Here is a 21577-nt window from a genome sequence, read left to right as displayed (position 1 = left end):
ACAGACGTGCGCACGCACACCGTCGGAGGATTACAACGACATGAGCAGACCGAAACAGCGGCCGCTACAGTGGTGAAAGGGTGAGCCAGGGAATAAAAAAAAACTGAGACGAAGAAGAAAAGTCCCGAGGTGGCCCCAACTAGAGGAGAGACTGCGTCTCGACAGGCCAAACAACAATAAGCGCAGCGGCAGCAACAAGATGGAAAGCAAAAAGAGGGAGGAGTCAAAAGGGCAGTCCAGTATCACAGACACGCATATCCATGCGTGAGTCACAGAGAAAAGAGGGCGCTGTGCACAGTAGGCCACAGCAGCAAGGATAGCTCCACCGCAGTAGCGCACAAGAGAGAAACGAAAAGAAAGTTGAGGCACATATGCACATCAAGAGAGAAGAGAAAAGGGAGTAATGTGTAGTGAAGACACGCGGCTGGAGCACACAGTCATGCACGTGCAGGAGCGCATGGCGAAAGGCCAGGTCATTCGTCCGCGTGGCATGGCAGCCCCGAGAGGAATCGCGGCGGCTATTGTCCTCGGCACTCTAGCAGCAGAAACACCTTTTCTGCGTCTTTTGGGGCTCCTTCTCGACAAGGATCTGGAAGGTCTCCTCACGCTTGCCCACCATGTGCTGGTACGTCGTCGTCTTCAGGATAAGATGCAAGTAGACGTGAAATCCGAGCAAATACACAATGGGGCCGAGGCTAACAAGGACCCCGAAGCAGAGCACAATCGGGCCCACTCGGAAGTACGCGTTGTGATTCTTCGCCAGCATATGCCACCATCGCACGAGCAAGCAGATGACACTGGCAAGGGTCGCGAAGTTGCTGAAGACACATCCGCTCACGAAGCAGAAAAACAGGGTATAGTTGTTCCTCCCGACACACATGTTCAGCCACTTGCAGTGGTGGTCGAATCCCTCCACACACTTGTTACACGCCTTGCAGTGCTTCGAGCTCAAGCGCGTGCAGCGCCGGCAGAACACGCAGAGCTCACCCGTGTTGCTGCGGTCTGCACAGTCCCTGAAGGAGATCAATATGAGGGACCCGTAGAGCCATATCGTCCCGGCAAGCACGAGGAAAGCAAAGGTGACCAGCTCAGCCATGCAGTCCTGATTGTCCTGGGTGTAGAGCAGCACGTAGGCCGAAAACACGCTAGACCAAAATAATATAACTATCACCAGGCAGTAAATCTGGCCTGCAATCTGATAGGAGTGCAGCGGGCGCTCGAACGCGTGGCGCCGCGGCCGAGTCTGTCGCCAGCTGTCAGGGTAACAGCGCCGGTCCACGCAGCAGGAGGTCAGTGGCTGATCGGAGCGAGACTCAAAGCCATCAATGCCATCAGCGGCGCCGTGGTTGCTCGACACCACATTCCTTCCGACAGCAAACCTCTCTGACGGCGGTGCCAGCACGTTTGCCACGACACAAGCATCATGCATGCCGCTCAGTGCGAAGGCAATTTCATCTCTGCTGCCACTGCCACTTGCCTCGTCGCGCTTGCTTCCACCCTTCGCGTCTATCTCTTCATCCACGTTACGCTCGGAATCCACGGCGCCGAGGCCAACGCACTTCAGCAACGCATCGCTTGCACCGGCTTCCGTGGGAGACGGGCCGCGCTGCTGTACTTCTGCAAGCGCGACTGTCTCCGCCTCAACACCCTCCCCCTCACAGACAGATGCAGAGCCGAGCTTGTTGGCCACCAGCGAGGCTTGTGGAGCGTGATCACCTCTTGCAGACAAAGACCTTTGTTGTGCGGCGTCTTTGGGTGGTGACCCGTACGGCGAGCTGCCATGGGCGCCGAGGAGGTGTTGCTGCACGTGGTGGATCGGTAACGGGCTGTCGGCGACCTCAGCTGGAGAGTGAAGTGTCATGAGCATGGTAGGCGCGACAGCCGTGTCGGCCGCTGCTGTGCCAGGGACGGGTACTTGAATTCCAGCGGCACTCATGATGTGCCTCTGGAAGCTACACGGCAAGTAGAGACAAGAAAAGCGCAGATGGGCAGGTGGTAGTTAGGGGAGGGGGAGTACCTCTCAAGATGTCTAATGATCCTGGTCGAAACAAGCGCCTGCAGGCTGGTGTGTGGGTGTGCCGATGCGGTGGGTCCGCTGCCCTAGTGGGTAAAATGAGCACACTGTACAGAAGAGGAAGAGCGTGGATAAACAGAGAAGGAGGCAAGCGGATTCAGTGGAAAGGAAGCGCTCGGTCGAGATACGCGGAGGGAGGGAGGAGGGCTATGCTACAAGGAAACCACTACGGCGAACACCAACGACAGCTGACAGCATCGCAGACATAATATCTTTGCATGTGCATGCACGCTTTCACTATGGCGCTAATGGGAAAAGCACCTCTTCGCCGCTCGCATGACAAGGCCAGATAAGAAACCGAAGAGCTCGCACTTCGGTATACTCGCATGGCCACCTGCAGCATATGGAGCGTGAAACGGGGGGGGGAGGGGAAGGGGAAGGGGGGGTAGAGAAAAGGGGATGCTGAGGCAGTGGGAACTCCCTTGAGCTCGTTTTCCCTGTGGCGACGGTGACTTGCACGCGCATGGCCCCCTGGATCTCGCTTGTCTACACCCACCCCACGCCCTCGCATCCTCCTCTTCGGCGACCGTGTCTCACAGCACGTGTTAGTGTTCGGGTCATTGGATAAGCTGGTGTTTTCCTCTGTAGAGAAGCATCATGGGCGACTGAAGCACACGCTGCAGGGTTGAGTAATCTTCGTGCTTTTTATGGGTGTTGCCCTTTAGGATGGGCTTCATTCTCTGTGCAGAGGTGCGTAAAGAGACAAGCGCACCACGGTGTGGGCATATGGGTGTAGTATAACATGATTATGAATGCCGGTGCTCAAATGCCAGCAGCATTCTGACGCACCCGCGCAGGCGCTGCGAAGAACTGCACAAACCCGCTGAGGTCGACGCTGTGCCGCTCAACGAATTTCCTGATATGCTACAATGGAGCACCGCAGTCGTCACGCCAGCTCAAACAGGCCTCCCTCCCCCCATCCCACCACCACCACCACCAAGAAAAGGGGAACCATTTTTTAGAAGGAAAGAAAGCTGTACATGCAGACGGAGGGGAGAGAGAGAGAGAGGGACAGCGAGGGGCCATCTGCTGGGACCCTTCAGTCGAGCACCACCAGCGCTCACCGGCGCACAAATCGCTAGCAGGAGCGAGCAAACGAGCGCGCAAGAGCAAACAAGAGAGACGCACAAATACAAGGAAAGAAAAGCACCAGGGCATTACACATGCTCACCCATGTGCAAACCAACGCACCAATAAAGCAACGCTCTTCCGCCGTGCTATCCGAAGAGATGCTAAGCTGGAGAGGACCACGCGGGCAAAGAAAATAAGCATGGAAGTGAAGAGAACGAAGGTTCGAACAGCTCACCATCAAGCACAGCTCTCGGGAAGACACACACACACACACACACAGGGGCACACGCCTGTAGCACCCCAACTAACGAGAAAACACGGCAGCAGCGGCGTGATGGTGCGACAGCTACAAGGGAGCAAAGAGTGCGCACGTAAGACACAAGAAGCGAAGCGAACAGAGAAATAAATACGAAGCAACAAGAGAAGGGAGGAGGAGGAAGAAGAGGAAGAGGAGCAAGAGGAAGAGGTTCTAATGCGGGAAAGAAAGAGAGAGAGAGAGGGAATGGATGCGCGAGCGCGTGTCTAGCTCTCTGTGCGGCAAGAGCGGAGAGAGGTGGAGAGTGTGTAACAGCGCGAAAAGGACAGAGAAAAATAGAGCAACGTGGAAGAGACAGCTACCGACGAAAGGAAAGGAGGAAGACGGCCACAACACCGCTGCTGTTTCTACTGACTATTGGCAATCTGCGCACACAACGCAGGAGGTGAAAGAGAAGAAGGAAGAGCAGGATAGGGCAGTGAAGAGAAGCACCATAAGCACAAGCACTACACCCAAGCACATACAGAAATTTGCCTCAACATGCACGTCAGCACCTTCACAATTCCACGCGAACCGGGCACACAAAGCACAAAAAATTATGCAAAAGAAAAGGAGTAAAGGGAGAACGAGTTGGAGACGAAAGGGAGGAGATATAGGATGAGCAACGCAGGTGAAGCTGAGCGGGTGGTCAACAAGCCCCAACAGAGGGGGGGGGGGGGCAGGGGAGAGAAAAAGAAAAGGTGGGCACAAATAAATCAAACGTTCAGCACAGCGACGCCTTCTCATCGAAGCACTGCCATCCTCTTTTGCTCTATCCTCAACACGCTCTTGGGAGAGAACGAGGAGAGGAAGAGGGGGGGCTGTAAAAGAGAAGGAGACGTGCGTAGATCAGCGAAACACGTGTGCAGTCCAGCACACACACACACACCCACACACATAGGCCTCGCAACTCGTCAGTAGGAGAGAGAGAGAGAGAGAGAGAGAATGCATGCGCGCGCAACAACGCCGTAAGAGCGCGGAAGAGAGAAGCAGAAAGCGCCCGATGGCAGTATCACTGGAGATGACGTTCTTTTGTTTTCTTGGAGCAAAAAAAAAAAAGGAAGGGGAAGGAAGGGGGAGAGGGGGACGCGCACTTCTCAGCGGCCTGCTCAACAACAGCACAATCGCCGTCGCTTCCTGCGAGTCCGCCCCTCGGTTTCGCCACTGGGGAACTGCACGACACGCTCCCGCTTGTCAACAATGTGTTGGTACGTCGTCTTGCCAATAATGCAGAGGTAAGTGTGAAAGAGGAGCAGGTGAATCATCGGCCCAACGCCTATGGCGATCAGCACGCACATTACAATCGGGCCCACGCGGAAGTACGCGTTGTGATTCTTCGCCAGCACATGCCACCACTTCGCTAAGTACGTCATACCGCCCGCAAAGCCCGCCAGACTCACGCAGACGGCAGCGGAGACAAAAGAGAAGAAGAGTTGGTAGTTCTTGTCGCCGACACACATGTTCAGCCACTTGCAGTGGTGGTCGAATCCCTCCACACACTTGTTACACGCCTTGCAGTGCTTCGAGCTCAAGCGCGTGCAGCGCCGGCAGAACACGCAGAGCTCACCCGTGTTGCTGCGGTCTGCACAGTCCCTGAAGGAGATCAATATGAGGGACCCGTAGAGCCATATCGTCCCGGCAAGCACGAGGAGAGCAAAGGTGACCAGCTCAGCCATGCAGTCCTGATTGTCCTGGGTGTAGAGCAAGATGTACCCCGCGAAGACGCTCGACCAGAAAAGGCCAATCAGCAGCAGCTCAAAGACAAACGCCATAACCTGCATTGAGTGCAGCGGGCGCTCGAACGCGTGGCGACGTGGTTGACTGCGACGCCAAATGTCAGGGTCTTTTCTAACATCCACGCACAGTGAGCAGCAGGGCTCCGCTGAGCGAGAAATCTTGGGGTCGTCCTCGACCCGGTCGTCGCTCTCCCAAGCCTCACCAGCGCCTTCCATGCCGCAATGCAGATCGCCTCCATGTATGTGCTCAGCACCAACATCCAAATAACTGCCTGCCATGGGAAAGGCGTCATCACGCTCGTCACTGTACCGGTGCTTCTCTGCCACTTCCATTTCCTCCGCGATGGGGCGATCCGCATCGGTGGGGCCCAGATTCACGCACGGCAGGCGAGACATGTTGCCCTCGCCGACGTCTACGCCAGCTGGTACAGCTACAGAAGTCTGGAAGGGAAGATGGTTGCCACCCCCACGCCTCCACGACTGTTTCGCTACCTCGAAATTTGCCTCCCGCGCGGATGCGGGGCTAAAAATGTCCAATGTTTCAGGAAACGACTCCGATGACGCTGCAGCGGCGATTAGCGGCCACACAGGTCCCTTGCCGTACTCACCAAGATTAGAGATCGGCTTCTCAGGGCCTGACGCAGGGATGGAACTGAGGGCCTGACCTCCGGTATGCGTCATAGAGGCGTGGGTTAGCCCTGCGCTGCAAGCCTGCGCAGCAGTACTGTTGGGCGCGTGGGACGGCAGCCCTATTACCCCCGAAGCGTACGCCACCTCCGCAGCGGCGCTGGCAGGGGTGAGAACAGCTGGGCCACATTGAGGCGGAGACGACTGCATCGGGCTCGGTTGGAGGGAACCGCCGTTGCCGGCCGGCGGACTCAGTGTGGCTACCGTACTGTCGAGGCACTCTCGATCTGTCTTGCCGTCGTAGTCCTCCATCATTAGTGCCTCATTAGCAACGCCTGTCTCCTTCGAAGGGACCTCCTTGTCTTCGCCGGATGCTGTAGTCGCACAGTAGCTCCGCGACCTTGACTTGTGCCTGTGCCTGTGCCTGTGCCTGTGCGATGATGCAGCCAGAGCGTGTGAGGCACTACCGTCGTGGTGAGAATGTCGTCGTCTCCTAGACGTATGGTTCTCTGGGGGATCAAGCGCAGGCACGACGGCGTGTGCCCCTGTCGACGGGCTCACCTGGTGCGGCAAGTGCTCAGGGGTTGGAAATGGCGGCGACTGATCCTCTGATGCGCTCATTCTCGACGACACACAGGTGATGGTGGAGAGGAGGAGGCGACGAACAGCGAAAAGGGAAAAAAAGGCGCTACGAGGAGGGAGGGACAGAGAGACGGGCGAAAGCGACCACCGCACTCCCCGCAAGACGCAGAGGGTAACGAAGCACGATGATAGAAGGAGCAAGAGAAAGATTGTCTGCGCTGATTCCGCGCAGGCACGCACGCACCCGCAGTGAGAAACCCCCTAAAGGAGGCAAAGATGAAATAAAGAACAGTAATAGAAGAGAAGCACACGCCCAACACAGCACCAAGTACAGCAGCGCGCACTCTACCCAAAGAGGGTAACCAAAGAAGAGAGAAGACGCAGGAGCGAAAGCAGCGTAGAACGCACACGCTCACACGATGAAAAGGAAAAGGGGGCTAGTCAGGTAGGCCACACTAACGACAAGTGAAAGCCTAGTTCAGCAATAGATGAAGTCACACAGAACAGAGAGTTGATCAGCATACGAGCGGGAAGAAAGAGAGGATCGATGAAAGGTGAAGAGAGAGAGGAGGCAGGTGCGTACCTCTCTCTCCCCGTGCAGCAGCGCCACGAGCGATCGGTGAATGCGGTAGTTGCTGCTTGTTCGCTCTTGCGAATTCTCTTTGTGTTGCGCTGCGAGTGAGAGAACACAACAGGTGAAAAGATGTGGAGGCGGGTGTGATGACTTATATGAATGATGAGTTCAGAATAGAAGGGGGTGCAGGAGGAAAGAGTCAAGGGGGGCGGCTGGGCGCGTGGGGGGGGGGGGGGGGGTCTGCTACTCTGTGGTGGACCCTCTGCTAGGCCTTCTGCCTCGCATGCAGGGAAGACTGTGAACTACACATTGGCGAGAGAGAGAGAGAGAGAGGGAGGGAGAGAGAGGGAGGGGATCAAAAAGAAGGGAATGAAAAGGCGAGCGGGTGGGCAAGTAAAGTCCGAATTCGTTGACGATTACGTATGGGCCATGTGCATGCGCGAGGGGGAGGGAAAGGGAGGGGCCCGCGAGAAGTGAAGTGGAATTCATCAGGCACGGGAGGTCGGCGTGTGTACCTCCGCAGTACGTGTGAGTGGGTGAATGGGAAACGTATCGCTCCGCCCTAGAAAAGGGAGTCGAGGATGTACCTCCGTAGTACAGGCCATTCGTCATTCACTCTCCTCTGCCTTCATCCCCCCCTCCGTCACTGCACATCGCATCCTGTACACGCCTTCGACTAGCGAGCGGCCCATCCGCGACTAGAGCTCTACACTACTATTTTCCTAATAAGAGCCTCCTCCTCCTTCCCCCCTCCCCTCCCATCTTGTCTTCATCCCATCGTGCTTAGCTCCCCACCGCACAATTTACCTTTCGCTACTGGCGCTACGGCTGTGAAGAGGTCGGTAGCACAGAAGCATCGGCGTGCCGCAGACGGCACAGGCAGAGGTTAAGAAAAAAAGGGAAACTCTTCGCGCTTGCACCCTTTAAGATGAGCAATACGAGGGCGCGCGGGAATACACGCAGGCACGCTGTAGAGGCCGCCGCCTATGCGGATACATCACTGTGGTTGTTGCTAATCGAGTCCTCAGCTGAAGAACTGGTGCGTCGCTGCACCGCGTAGGTGTTATGTCTACTGATGCAACAACTGCCAGCTGCGCTTCGTGTGACGCTGCTGTGGGTGAGTGGTAACGTTAGCGCTGCCTCTCTCCGCTTTCAGCCGGGGGGGCAGCATTGCTCCAGGTTGCTCGAACGTAAGGCGCGGCGACGGATGGCTGTTGGGATGCGACCGGGCCGCCATGGAAGAGATCTTCGGCGAGGAAAACGCCATCGAAGCCGGGGAGACGTCCGCTAGTGTGGAGGCGCTGTGCTCCCGAGACGCCGGCGGAGACACCGGTGTGAGTATTGCCGCTGCCACTCGAGTTCATAAGACGTATTGGACATGACGACGACCGCATGACTCTCTGCATCGCTGGCACTCATCGTGACGGACATGCCTTGAATGAGCGGTGAGCGAAACATCTGTCTTCGGTGGTTGCAAGTAAACCACAAGAGAGGTTCGCCGCTATCCTACCCGATCCAAACGCTGGTTAGCAATGCAGCTGGTGCTAAAAACACCGACGATGCCGTGGGCTTTGATGACATCACAGGTGGCACAGGCCGCCCCTAGCGGTGAGAAGCGCGGCAGACGCGCTGACGTCTGCAACGGCGTAAAAGTGTACCGCACAGCAGTGTAAGCGACTGCGTAGCCATAGCTGCACTGGTTGTTTTCGGCCACAGGCCCGATAATAGTCGCGAGCGAGCGGCACAGAGTCAAGCACGCCGCCAGAAATGTACTCCACAGAGATGTTTGTGGCCAAGTTGCGTGGCTGGATCTCGCCAGTTTCCGTCCGAGACGTCCTTGTCATCCTACTCTTCGCCGTAGTCGAGCTTGTTCACGCGCCACCTGTCGAACGATCTGGCGCTGCTGCAGCCACTGACTGCGTACCGTCAGCCTCTGCCCGACCGCGCGTTCGTCTCGCTCACCTCAAGGCTACACGACACCGTACTCGTGCTGCCTCGGAGGCTGTGGTGTGGGGTGGCTGGTACTGCGTACACCTCTGACGGCAGTCGATGCGGGCCGAATGAGCCGCTGTTGAGGCATCCTGGCATTGCGCCTTGCTCGCCCTCTAGGGTGTGATTCATCAAGCTCCCCACCCATTCGCACGACGCTTTCAACACCTGACTGGTTCATCGCACCAACTGCTGATGCTACTCGACGAGACTGCGCATCTTGCCCTCATCCCAGACGGGTCCACACGATGTTATGGAGGTCTATGCGGCCTCCCTCACGCGCGCGGGGCCGGTCGCCGCACGGCACCTGCACCTCCAACAGAGTGAGCTGCGTGGACTGCAGATCCGTGTGGCGGGCGCCAAATGCTATACTCGAAAACATGGCACCAAACCATGCAGACACACACACGCGCGCTGTCAGCGCGGATGGAGAAGTGAAGAGGGGGGAGGGGCAAAGAAGAGTAGAGAGCAGGACGTCAAGGAGCGAATGAAAGGCAAAAAAGATCCCCACAAGTGAGCGAGAAGCAAAACGCAAGTAGGAAGAGAACACACAAACGCATGTAAGGAAACGAAGACAAGAGCCAACAACGATGGCAATGCTGACAGCAGCAGGAGCCAGAGGCTGTGACAGGGCACGGTAAAACATATAAGTATAATCCGTCGATGTGTTCAGCTCCACTCTCTCTCTCTCTCTGTGTTACTCTTCTGGCTCGTCAGCTCTCTCCTTCGGTATGAGCACGGGCGAGAGCTCTGACGTGTGTGAAGGAGATGACCTCCGTGCAATGGAGTGAGAGGGAGACGATGTGCCAATAGGTGAGCATCTGTGAAAAGTAAAGACGCACTTCCACCCTATCGTGGCACACAGAAGCGAAAAAAAAAAAAAGAAAGCAAGAAGAAATCGCCAAGGCAGTGGCACCAGTACGGTTACACGAGCTGCGTCTTTATTTCCTGGGGTGTGTGTGGTGCTGCGCGGGAACACGAGAGAATGGAAGAGTAAAATCAGCAGCAGCTCCGCCACGGCAACAGATTGCGTCTCCCTCGCCCAAGTCTTCCCTTCCACGCATGCACACGCAACGCGCGCTCCATGACTCTGCGAGGAGGAGGAGGAGGGACACCGCATTGGGTTATGTCCCACGCGCGTATGCAAGAGGCGAAGTGAATTACCAACGAAGAGAGAAGCGCACTTTGGGGCTGCGAGGCGAGGACAGTCCAAAGTCGCAGCAACACGCCTCGTCCGCACTGCCCACAGCACCAACGGAAGAGATCAATAGGGCAGAGAGGTGGACCGGGAAGGAGAGGGAGAACGAGAAACGTGTGATGATAGCCAGGGGAGAGTGATCTGCTTGCTAGTGCGCACCATACTCTTGGGAAGCCAATGTGGGGGGAGGGCAGGGGAGGAGGTTGTGCACCGGAGCACACGCTTGCGAGCGTGTGCTCTCGCCTGGGGCCCGAAAAGAGGAGTGAGGAAAGAGGAGAAAAGGAAGAAAAAAGTCGGATACGCGTCAGCACGCAACGTCCCTCCCCTCCCCACCAACACCACCACTTTTCTCTGCACACGCCCTGGTCCGTCCCATCACAGTCAGGGGGCTCTCTGGGGAAGACAAAGAAGCGGCGCAGACACGAGACGCAGCCTACGCTGCTTCCCCCCCCCCCTCCCCTTCTCTCTCCTCCTCTTCCCCTTCGGCAACGATGCTGCCCGGCAGACTCCCTAATAGAGCCCACGTGAAGAGAAGAGAAACACGCACAGGTTTGCATCAGCGATGGAAAAGGGAGGAAGAAAGTAGCGGGAATCTTCGTGGACATGCACGCATACGCCTCTTTCGCGTTACTTGGCTCTGCCTCTTGGTTACCTTGCGTGGGTGTGTGTAGAGGAGTGCGTTGGCGTGGGCGCCTAGGACTAAGAGATCATAATACCTCACCTCATCTATGGCCCACACGCACTTTCCTCTCCCTCCCCTCTCCGCACCTGGCACTGACACGCCCCATCCGCCATTTCTTGTCGTCGCTCAGCGCGTGGGAGATGCCTGCTCGTCTCGGAGAGCTGAAACCATGGAGGAGGGGGTGAAGAGGCAGAGGTGAGAACGGAAGTGAGAAGCTAAAGAGAGGATAGCGTCACTCAGGGTATGACTTGTTTGTTGCTACTGTTGATTCGGTCCCCCTTCTTTAGAGGCGATAGACACGCAAAAGACAAGCGCCACGGCATCGCCACCACCACCACTACCACCACTCGTCCAGCAAACTACCACACACACACACACACACACATCTACACAGACAGGAGAGTTTCTATCCCTACGCCACAGAGAGAGAGGGGGTGGAAGAAGACGCGCCAATACACACAAGAGACAGGCGCGCAAAGACAAACCGAAAAAGACGCCGGTACAGGGAAAATTCTTTAGCCGACAGCGATGCAGCAGCGAGATGGTCACCCGCCACCCCCACCCACTCCATCTCCCTCACTTGCGTAGCTATCTACACTCCGAAGCACAGCGCGCCAACCTCCCCTCCCTGGAGACGAGGCGCGCAAAAGTGCTCACTAAAGCGAGAAGTAGACGGGAGAAAGAGAGAGGGAAAGAATGGATAAGCGCTGCAGTGTCAAGCGAGCCATCATCAAGTTCACAACGACGCGATAGATCAACTCATCAAGCATCCGCAGCGGATACGAGATGCGAAGGGGCGACAACGAGGAAGCGGCGAGTGAGCCGCTCGACTGAGCCTGCACATGACCTCTGTGCGTAGCATGACAGACGACGCGCATGATCAGAGCACAGAGAAGGGAGACCGGAGGCGAAAACAGGAAGACCGCCGCCCATGAACGAGGGGGGGACATCGCTGACAGCACGCACTCGATAAAAAGAGCCCAGGAATGCATGCATGCGCTCAGGGGGGAGGGAGGGATGCTGGGGAAGACACACACACACAGAGAATCGGTGCAAGGACATCGTATGTTCGACATTGCACGATACCCCTTCACTCGCCCTTTGAGCTCCCAGAGTCCTCGCCTACTCGGCTGTTGCACCGCCCTCAACCTCTGGCACAGCTACTGTCCTCCCCTCGCTCCTCACCGTCAGGCTTCGCCTCCATACAGCAGTTGGAGTCACACACGCACTCACACAGAGCTACCCCGGCACATGGGGCGAAGCGATAGGGCAGCGAGCGAATGGGCATGCCCACTACGCAGCGCCATCACCATCGCACGCGGCCCATTTCTGTGGACACGGGGAAGCTATGACCTGCAGCAGTCGCTGTGTGTGCCTTGTCCTGCGACTCCTCGCTGTATCCTGGTCCTTCTTGCCTTGTACGAAACACTGAATCACCGCCCCCCTCCCCTCCACCCAACTCCTCCCTCTCACAATCTAGGTCTCCCCTGGGTGAACCGAGCCTAAGGCCTCTTGCAAACGAAAAAGAGCAAGAGAAATGATGAAGTGAAATGCCGCGCAACGCCCCCGCCACCTCCTGCTCGCCGTGCTCAGCGTAAGCGAAGGTGCAAACAAACGCACGGTCCCACTGAAGCACAGACACATCCCAACGCCGCCACACGCGCAGAGGCCAATACGAGATCCTTTGCCTCGGCTCTCTGTGTCACTAAGCGTTGCTCTGGACTACGCCACCTTTTGCTTCAGGAAGCCGTAGCCGAGGTCCTGGGCCTCCTGCTGAAGAATCTCGTAGTACTGGTTGATCATAGTGACGGAGAGCAGGATGCCAGTGCCGCTACCAATGGCGCCAAGGAAGTCCGCAAAGATCGTCAGCGCGCCAACGCAAAGACCCCCAAAGCTGGCCGCGACTGGAATGTACTTCTCCAAGAGACGGGCCATGTCCTCCTCGCTCTCGCGGGCCTGCACAAGCCAGCGGCCCTGCGAGGCCAGCTGCTTCGCCACGTCGCGCGGCGCCGTGTGCGAGATGGTGATCCACAGGCGGGAGAAGATGGCGCAGGAAGTAAGTACAAAGACCACATAGAAGATGGCGTGAATGGGGTCGGCCATCAGGTCGTAGAAGGTCGCCGGGGGCACGAGGTAGTATGCGAGACCACCGACAGGAAACAGCTGGCCGTTGCCACCGCCGTTGTAGCCGCGCTCCTCCCAGCGGCCGAGCAGGTTGATCAGGAAGTTGCGGTTGCCGAAGCGGCGCGACAGGATCTGAGAAAAGAAGCTGATGTTGGACACAATGCTTGTCTGCAAAATAATCGGCATGTTGCTCGTGTAGAAGAGCTTAATCATGTAGGGCTGGCGGTCGCCGCCGTTGTACTTGCTCTTCGTCATGAGCGGCACGCGGAAGCCCTGGAAGAAGACAACGACAACGAACACCACGATAGTGGAGAAGATGTTCGTCAGGTTCGGCAGCTGCGGGCGGTAGAAAGCCTCACGCAGCGCACGCACCTTGTCGGTGCGTGAAACGAGCAGGTGGAAGAAGGCGATGATGGCACCCTCAAATTCGGCGCCGCGGCCGGTGTTGATGGTGGATGGAGAGAACGCCTTCCAGATGATGGTATCGCACACGTTCGTGGAAATGAAGAGGGAGGTGCCACTGCCAATGCCCCACCCCTTCGCGAGAAGCTCGTCCAGAAGGATGCAAATCATCGTCGCCACCATGAGCTGAAGAATAATCATGCCGCACATGACCACCCCAATGCGAGACGGGTCGCCGTACATGCCTGAGGACACGTACGCCACCGCCTCCACCGCTGTGATCACCAGGCCCATCATCTTCTGGAAGCCCTCGAAGACGGCTCGCTCCTCACGGTTGTTCGGGTCGTAGGTGAGGATGCCCACACCAGCTAACAGCTCCAGAATGAGCGAGGCGGACACGATTGGAGAGATGCCGAGCTCCATCAGCGTACCCTTGTTACTTGCCAGCACAATGCGCATCCAGTAGAACGGATCGCTGGCGTTGCCGGGACGGGAGCCATACACAGGGACTTGGCAACAAATTAGGAAGACAAAAAGCGCCACAGCAGTCCACATGATGCGCTCCTTAATGCCCGGCACGCGCTGAGGCTTTTCGATCTCCGGCAGCACCGCCAGCAACGGCTTCAGAGACATTAGCCAATTCGCCTGCTTCGCCATGATGGCAGAGGTGGACGCTCAGCGAGGAAAGAGAAGAGGAAAGGCGATGTAAGGAAAGGTGATAACAGTGAACTCGCTTGCTGTTGCTGTTGCTGTTGCTGTTGCTTTGTGTGTGTGTGTGTGTGTGTGTGTTTGCTCGTGGGTACACTCTCGATGAACACCAAATGATAAGAGAGGTATTCGAGAATGAGGAAGGCGGTAACTTCTAGATCAACAGGACGTAGAGAGGAAAACGAGCATTTCGTGTGTGACAGTGCATCGAGTTCACAGACAGACAGAGAGAGAGAGAGAGACACACACACACACAAGAAAAAGAAAGCGAACGCGTACGTGCGGGCAGAAGCATCAGAAAGGAAGGAGAGGAAGACGGAGCAGAGAGGGAGAGGATGAGCAGTACAGGGAGGAGGAGAGACTAATAGTGGCAAAGGCAAACGAGCACAAGCAAAAAGGCTTGAGGCTCTTCCACTGTGAGCACGGAGTGGGAAGAGTAGCGGTTACTTAGGTGGCAGTGAACCAGGCAGGCGGGCAGGCACAGCAAAACAAACATCTAAGCACACCATTCCATGTGCAACTCGGCCGTGGCACGCTCCCCCTCTCTCTCCCTCCCTCTCGTGATGTGGGGCTGGTGTGTCACTTGGTGTGGGTGTCTGTTGTTTCTCTTCGCATCTCGTACTGAAGCTCTGCCTGTGGTGGGGTCCTTTCTGTTGATTGGTTGTTTCAGTTTCGCTCAGCCTATTTTTGGTACTTCGATTGTTTGGGGATTTAGTGCGCCCTTTTCGTTCAGTGTCGCGCAACGCAGGTGTATAAAATGCACTTGAATAATACGGTATGGGGAACAGAAAGAGCGAGCGAGTGAGAAGGGGCAGGCAGAGGGAGAAGCCCTCGCTGTCCTCGATAACACCAGCAGTTTCTTGTCGCCACCCACCTACCCCTCACCTGAAGACTGAAAAATCCATGACGCTCTAGGCAGTGCTGCTACGTACCAGCAGCAGCACTTTTGCTTTCATCGTGTCTCGGGACTTCCCGTGTTGGGGGGGGGGGGGGGGGTCAGTTGGTATTTCGTCTTGTCTCCTCCTCCTCCCCTCTGTGTCCCCTACGCATAGGTGCGGTGCACACTCAAGTGGGTGGGTGTGGGGTCGGTATACGCGTGTGCTGAAGCACCGAAAGAGCTTAAGGAATACAAACTATACGCTGGAGCACACCGTGTGCTACAACGTAGAGAGGAAAAGAAGAAGAGGAATACCTAACAGAGGGGAGAAGGGAGAAGATGCAGGCGAAGGTGCGGTAAGGCGGGTAAAGGGGAGGGGGGAAGGGGGGGGTACACACATCTGAGTATGGACTCTGAATCCTGGTGGAGAAGGGAAGTTGCGAAGAAGGGGGGAAGACGGAGAAGAGAAAACATACAAAACACAAAACACTGAGACAAGCAATACACAAAGGCGGGCAAGTAGTCTCCTGTCGTTTCTTTTTCGGGTGATGTGTGCCTGAAACTACACAGTACAGTGAGGAGAAGGGAGGAGGAGAGACGGACGGCGCAGAGGCGAATCCACAAACCCAAAGAAAAACAACCCGAGAAGTAAAAAGAGAGAGAACGAAGAGGAAGAGAGGAAGCGAGAGGGAGAGAGAAGAACACACGCACACACACCAAAGACAAGACTCACACCTGCAAACGAACTGCAACATGCAGAAATCGACGGAAGTCCCAGTGCAGACGATAAATCGGCGAAATGGAAGAGGGAAAGGGGGGAGGGGGGTGGCGGTGTAGCGCCTTCGTCTTGCGCTACCGTCACTGTAAAGGATTGAAAAAGCGAAAGCAGTAGAAACGGCAGAGGTGGGCGGTGTAACACCGGTGGGATACCTTCGATGAGAACGAAAGGCAGCCCGGCTGATGAGCTCACACGCCTTTCTGCCCTTCCCTTCCCTTCCCTCCCTCCCTCCCTTCCTCTTCTCCCTTTCCTCACCAACGTTTTCGCTTTCGTTTGCCGTTGTGTCTGCCCCTTCCTTCTGCCTTTTCGCAGCACAGACGAGACAGTGGCGCACGTGCGCGTAACCAGCGGCGTCTACCGACGGATTCACCCAGCATATGGACACTGGGTGAGGGCGCAGAGAGTAAAACACCAAATGAAAACATACCCCCAAAAAAAAAAAGAAAACTACAAATGTACTCGAACGTGGCAGGGAAGCAAACTGGTGGCAGCGCGTGAAGATCAGCGCGTTAGGACGCTAACAAGGGAAACGAAAGGTGCGAAAGCGAAACTACACGAAAACGAGCCGCTGCATGGACCCCTTTTTAAGCTCCGTCCTCCCTCTTTCCGCCTACGTTGACAGCGGCAGTCCTCCTTTTTTTTTTGGGGGGCCTTTTCTTTTTCGCTTCTTAGGAGAGGCACGTATGCCTGTGCGCCTGGCAGCCGATAAAGGCGACGCCACGCAGACACGCCGGAGCACGACAAGAAGAAGGGCAAAAAAAAAAAAACGAGGAAAAATAATAATAAAAAAAAAACCGACGGCTGACATCATCGAGGGAAAGCGAGAGAAGGGCGGCAAAGAGGCGCATGACAGAGGAGGGAAGTGGAGGCGTAATGCGAGAAAATGGACGGAGCGGCGGGGGGATGAGGGGGATGAGGGAGGGGGAGGGGGGAACACAGACGGCAAGGGAACAACAGAAGAAAAGGGCTTCAGAGAAAAATAAACCAACAAGAGAGGGGGGAGAAAGACGAGAGGGCACGTCCACGTGTCTGTGAGGCATGTTGAGGCAGAGGGGGGGGGCCTGGGCTGGGCATGCAAACACACATGCACAGAGACTAGGCAAGTGTTACTCCAGGAGACAAGTGAAAAGGAAAAATAAAACGACGGAAACACTGGATAAGCGAAGATGGCAAAAATGAAGAGGACAACGACGACAGAATGTGAAAAGAGGAGAGACGTGGGCGAGAATACAAACACAAAAGGGAACGAAAAAAGAGAGAGGGGGAGGGGGGAGACACCCACAGACACCCGCAGACAGAGAGAGGGGAGGGGGGGAGCAGACCACGTAAGACAGTACAGTACATGAAGAGGAAAGGGAGAGGGGCTAAAGAGAATAGAAGGGAGGGGGGAGTGAGAGGCATGGCGCGCAAAGTGCTACTTCTGATGTCGATGGATACACACACACACACACACACGCACACACGCACATTCACTCACACGCACAGACAAAACAAAGCCAAGAAAGAGCAGCCGCAAAAGTGAGAAGAGTGAAGAAGAGGAGTCGAAAATGGAAACTAAGCATATATACAGACTGCAGTAAAGCGAGGGGACGGGGGAAAAGAATTCGCTTTCAACGAAGATGAGTTGACGTCACTGTTGCACACACACACACACACACACACACACACACACACAGCCCAGATCCCAATAAACGCTGGAGATGAATAGGCACGTGAGCTAGTCGTTTAATCACGGTCCGAAGCTGTCGTTTCGGGCCGGTGAGACTGCAAACAACTTCATGAGCCGCTCGTCCTTGCGCATCCACTGGAGGCAGCGCTGCATGTCTTCTCCTCGCTCAAATAGCACAAAGCAGCCGCCGTAGTACGGGGGACGCAAGAACTCACGATACCGGACGAATCCAGCAAACTTCTCGGAGAAGTACTCCTTGCGCAACACGCTCTGTGCGAAACGGAAGAACTCGAGGTCTTCGGCGTTGGGTGTCGGCTGCAAGACGGCTTCGTCAGCAGCACCAGCACCGCTGCTGTGGCGATCATCACGTGGGCTCGTCAGCTGCGAAGACACCGGTGGCCGCAGTGGAGAATACGCTTGTGCAGTGTGGCTATCCTGTGGACTCCGCAGCTGTGGGGTCGTCATCAAGGTTGGTAAGGCCGGCGATTGATAGAGCATACAGTGGTGATGGTGCGGCACAACCGAGACCAGTGGATGGATACCCGCGGCGCCGCTCAGAGACACCGCCGTGCTCGTTGATGACACGCGGAACGAGGGGGTAGTCTGAGAGCGGGCTCGCGTCGGTGCTGGGAGTGCAACTACCTCGGCGCGCGCAGCCGCAGCGCCTGGCATGGCCATTGTACCTGAGGGAGTTGAACGCGGCCCCACCGTCGCGAACGATGGGTTGACAGGCACCGCAGTCGCACTATCCGTGCCGCCGCCGGTGGTGCTACGCAGCTGGTCGTGCTGCAGGTACTGAGGCTCTTCGAAGTTGTGGATGAGACGTACGAAGAGCGTACGGGAAGGGAGGGGAGGCTCACGAGCAGGTTGGTGGTGGTGATGAGCCATGTGGCGCTGCTGCGGATGCCGCTCTTCGTAACGGTACGACGATCCAGGCAGCTTTGGCGGTACGCCTCGCCAGTCATCCACTCGCTCATGCTGATCGTTGCGCTCCGCCACGTGCGAACTCAGATGCGCACCAAGAGGTTGCCAAGTGGTGGGGTTCTCGGGTTGGTGGTAGGCTGGGGTAGCGGTGCCGCTGCCACAAGAAGAACGAAGCCCAGGCCTCTGCAAAAACGATGATGGTGCTGAGGTAGCCCAAGTACGGTGCGTCACCGGCGAAGGCCCGTGGTACAACGTTGTCTGAGCCAACGGGTGAGGCTCTAGCAAGTGTGTGGCCTGGGCGTCAGACCAGCCGGCAGGGGCACAAGGATGTGGTGGCTGCAGTGGAAGCTGAAACCGTGGCGACAGCACAATTGGAGGCGACGACGGCGGCGGCGGCGGATGCTGCTGGGGAGGTGCCCGCAGTAGCAGAGCATGCCGGGCCGGCTCTGACATCAAGCAACCGTCGTTGTCGCCTCTCGGATATGGGCTTACATGCGGCACCGACGTCGGCATCGGTGGCGGCGGCGGTGGACGGACAGCAACCGCTCCCATCCTCCACGGCGATGGTGGGTGGGACAGCGGGGAGGAGACCAGAGAACTAGGAGCAGCAGCAGCAGCGCCCACCACCTTGACGGGCGTGTGCTGAATTTCCAAGCAGCGGGCCCAGTTCACCCGCAGAAGCGTACACTTACGCAGCAAAGACGCGAACTCACCGGGGAGTTGCTGCGTGCAGAGGTAATCCTCGTATTTCAGCGGCAGGGGCTCCGACTCGACGGGCGAGTTGGTGAAACAAGCACTCGTCACACCACCTGATGGCGCACAGGGGTCATCGCTTACAAGGCCGGGTGGCGCCCCAGTCGATGGCGCGGACCCCACAGCAGGTGGGGCGCCGAATGTAGAGGTCAGTACCACCTCCTTGATTATGCGCATCTGATTGAACCACGTCAGCGCTCCATGTGCGGCTGCGATGCTGTCATAGACAGCGAAGCCAACGTTCCTGCCTCGCGAACTCTTCACTCGGAGTGCCATCAACCCCTGTGGGGGTACACAAGGCTGCAGCTGCCATTTGTTCTCAATTGACGCTGGCAGGCCGTCGATGAAGAGCGTTGTGGTGATTGTGCCGACGGGGGAGATCGGTGACGTCGCCGTCGCACGGACAGCGCTGCGCGGTTGTGTCTGGTTTAGTGGAGACCAGCTGCAGCTGCTCGGACACGAGCCAGAGGATGGGTCATCCAACGCCGCTGTTGCACACCAATCAGAGAATGAGTGCCGCTCCATCAACACCGTTGAGCCTAGCGACTGTGTGCTCAAGAGCGCTTGGCACGACTGCAGGAGAGCACCCGAATACAGAGTAGAGGTGCTCGTGCTCGGCAACGAGCCCGCCATGTCCCCGGCAAATGGCGGATCGTCGCCGCCGGCATCGCCGCTGTGTCGCGACCGCGGAAGGGAAATTCCCTGCCGCGGTGAGGCCAGTGACGGGTGATGCAAGTTCACGGCGTCGAACGGCGAAGACAACTGGGCCAGGCGCATGCGGCATGACACAGAGTCACGGGTAGACGCGGTCGCTGCTATGGTTGAGGTCGCAAGCGTTGTTGTCCCTCCTATCTCGATGTTCGCGACACTGCTGGGCCAATGAAAGGGCGCAGTGGTCGGCGAAGCTGTAGCGACACTCGCACGGGCGCCAAACGCAACTGTGACGGAGCGCGTAATAGACAGTGTCGAATGAGCTGGTATACCCCCAGTTGCCTCAGAGCTCTGACTCGAAAATCGGTCGATGGAGTCATCCAGATCAAGTGCTGAAGACGGCAGTGGTGGCTCTGTCGAGGCTCGGGTGAGGGTGCGCAGCTGCCCCTGCTGTCGATGAGAGGTCTCTTGCGGAGTATACGAGGCGGACAATTGCCGGTACGGGTTGTGATGGTAGCTTCTCATGCTCACTCGCATGCACATCAAGCCGGCGTGCGTCCGTCTGAATAATCAAACGTGCGTGTGTGCGTAGTATGTAATGTGGGTGCCTGCCTGCCTGCACACGAGCACGAGCGGGTGTGCCTTACGCCTTCGCCAGTTCTGTCGGTGCGGATGCGTAAGGAGGTGCCTTGAGCGTCTTTCTCTAGCAGGCAAGAGAAAGACAAAGAGGAACCTTGGAAGAGAATGGGAGACACACACCGTCACGCTTACACACACAAACGATGGGGCAGATCGAGAAGACACGAAGAGATCAGGACAGAGGCGAGGAGACGCGTGCCCAAGCAGAAGAGAGGAACACCAAGAGACTTCACTCGCGCACACGTATGCGCGCTGGCGCGGTGATGGTCAGCCACGCTCGACGAAACCAAGAAGAGAGAAGAAAGAGTGGCAGAGAAATTGGTGTCGTCAGCGGAAGAAGGCGAAAGAGACGCCACTACACACACCACGTGACCGCCACAGCAAACCAGAAAAGGAAAAAGAAAGAGCGAAGCAGAAAATAATTAAACCTGGCACGCAAACTAGGAACACTTACGCCAACAGACGAGCGTTGTTAGGCAAGCACCCAAGAAGACTCGCAAGGGCTGAGTGGGGTGGCAGAAACAAACAGAAAAAAATCCACTCGCCGCGAGCTTGAGAGACGTCGCTTTCGAGAAAATGACAGTGGTGGTCAAACAAATCAAGCGTAGCACACACACACACACACACACACAGAGATAGCGCGAGAAAAGGGATCTGCGGGTAGGAGTGGCAAGAGTGACAGCGTCACTGAGGTGGAGACGGGGAAGAAGGGAGTCGAAAGGGGAAAAAGAGGCGGCGAGAGAGCGAGGGTGTACAAAGAGTGGAATAAGGTGAAAAGAGAAGCACGCGGAAGAGACCAGCTCGAAGAGACACACCCGAGTGGCTCTACTGCTCTGCGGGCACTTGCCCGTGTGCGTAAGTGTGTATATGTCGGTCAGTGATACCGATGAGAAAACTCCGCTTATTTCAGCGTTGGGTGAATGAGGGTCGCTGTGAGCGACCTGGAAGGGTGGGGGAGGGGTATTGTGCGGCTGTGTAGGCACTGCAAAGGCGCCAGGGAGGTTGTGTAGATACACCTGTTTGTGCACGTGTGTGAGGAGGGCGATGAGCCTGCGCGAGTATCTCCGCGAACTGTGTGTGTTTGTGTGTGTGTGTCTGCTTACCTTGACTACGTGTGTTGCAGGGGGGGGGGATATCGGGTGACGGATCAGTAAGGGAAGCTTCTTTTTTTGCTGTTGCTTTTGGGCGGTAATCCCCGTGCGTTAAAGGGTAGTGCCGTCTCGG

At 56.7% G+C, this 21577-nt stretch overlaps 4 protein-coding genes across 4 annotated transcripts; all 4 read right to left on the bottom strand.

Annotated features, from left to right (window-relative positions):
- Positions 1-535: 535 nt before the first annotated feature.
- Positions 536-1867, bottom strand: LBRM_11_0870 (putative zinc finger domain protein; the record flags this gene model as incomplete). The annotated part of the gene is made up of 1 exon (XM_001562970.1): positions 536-1867. The coding sequence occupies one exon, from the start codon at positions 1865-1867 to the stop codon at positions 536-538; it is 1332 nt and encodes a 443-aa protein (XP_001563020.1).
- Positions 1868-4549: 2682 nt separating this feature from the next.
- On the bottom strand, positions 4550-6118 carry LBRM_11_0860 (putative zinc finger domain protein; the record flags this gene model as incomplete). Its single annotated transcript, XM_001562969.1, has 1 exon — positions 4550-6118. The coding sequence occupies one exon, from the start codon at positions 6116-6118 to the stop codon at positions 4550-4552; it is 1569 nt and encodes a 522-aa protein (XP_001563019.1).
- Positions 6119-12550: 6432 nt separating this feature from the next.
- On the bottom strand, positions 12551-14011 carry LBRM_11_0850 (putative pretranslocation protein, alpha subunit; the record flags this gene model as incomplete). The annotated part of the gene is made up of 1 exon (XM_001562968.1): positions 12551-14011. One exon carries the CDS (start codon positions 14009-14011, stop codon positions 12551-12553), a length of 1461 nt encoding a protein of 486 aa, XP_001563018.1.
- A 3435-nt stretch (positions 14012-17446) lies between these two features.
- On the bottom strand, positions 17447-19840 carry LBRM_11_0840 (conserved hypothetical protein; the record flags this gene model as incomplete). The annotated part of the gene is made up of 1 exon (XM_001562967.1): positions 17447-19840. One exon carries the CDS (start codon positions 19838-19840, stop codon positions 17447-17449), a length of 2394 nt encoding a protein of 797 aa, XP_001563017.1.
- Positions 19841-21577: the final 1737 nt, after the last annotated feature.

This window comes from Leishmania braziliensis, chromosome 11, assembly GCF_000002845.2.
Source record: "Leishmania braziliensis MHOM/BR/75/M2904 complete genome, chromosome 11".
NCBI lineage: Eukaryota > Euglenozoa > Kinetoplastea > Trypanosomatida > Trypanosomatidae > Leishmania > Leishmania braziliensis.
The sequence above is the reverse complement of the archived record's forward strand: the minus strand, read 5'-3'. Positions and strand labels throughout refer to the sequence as shown.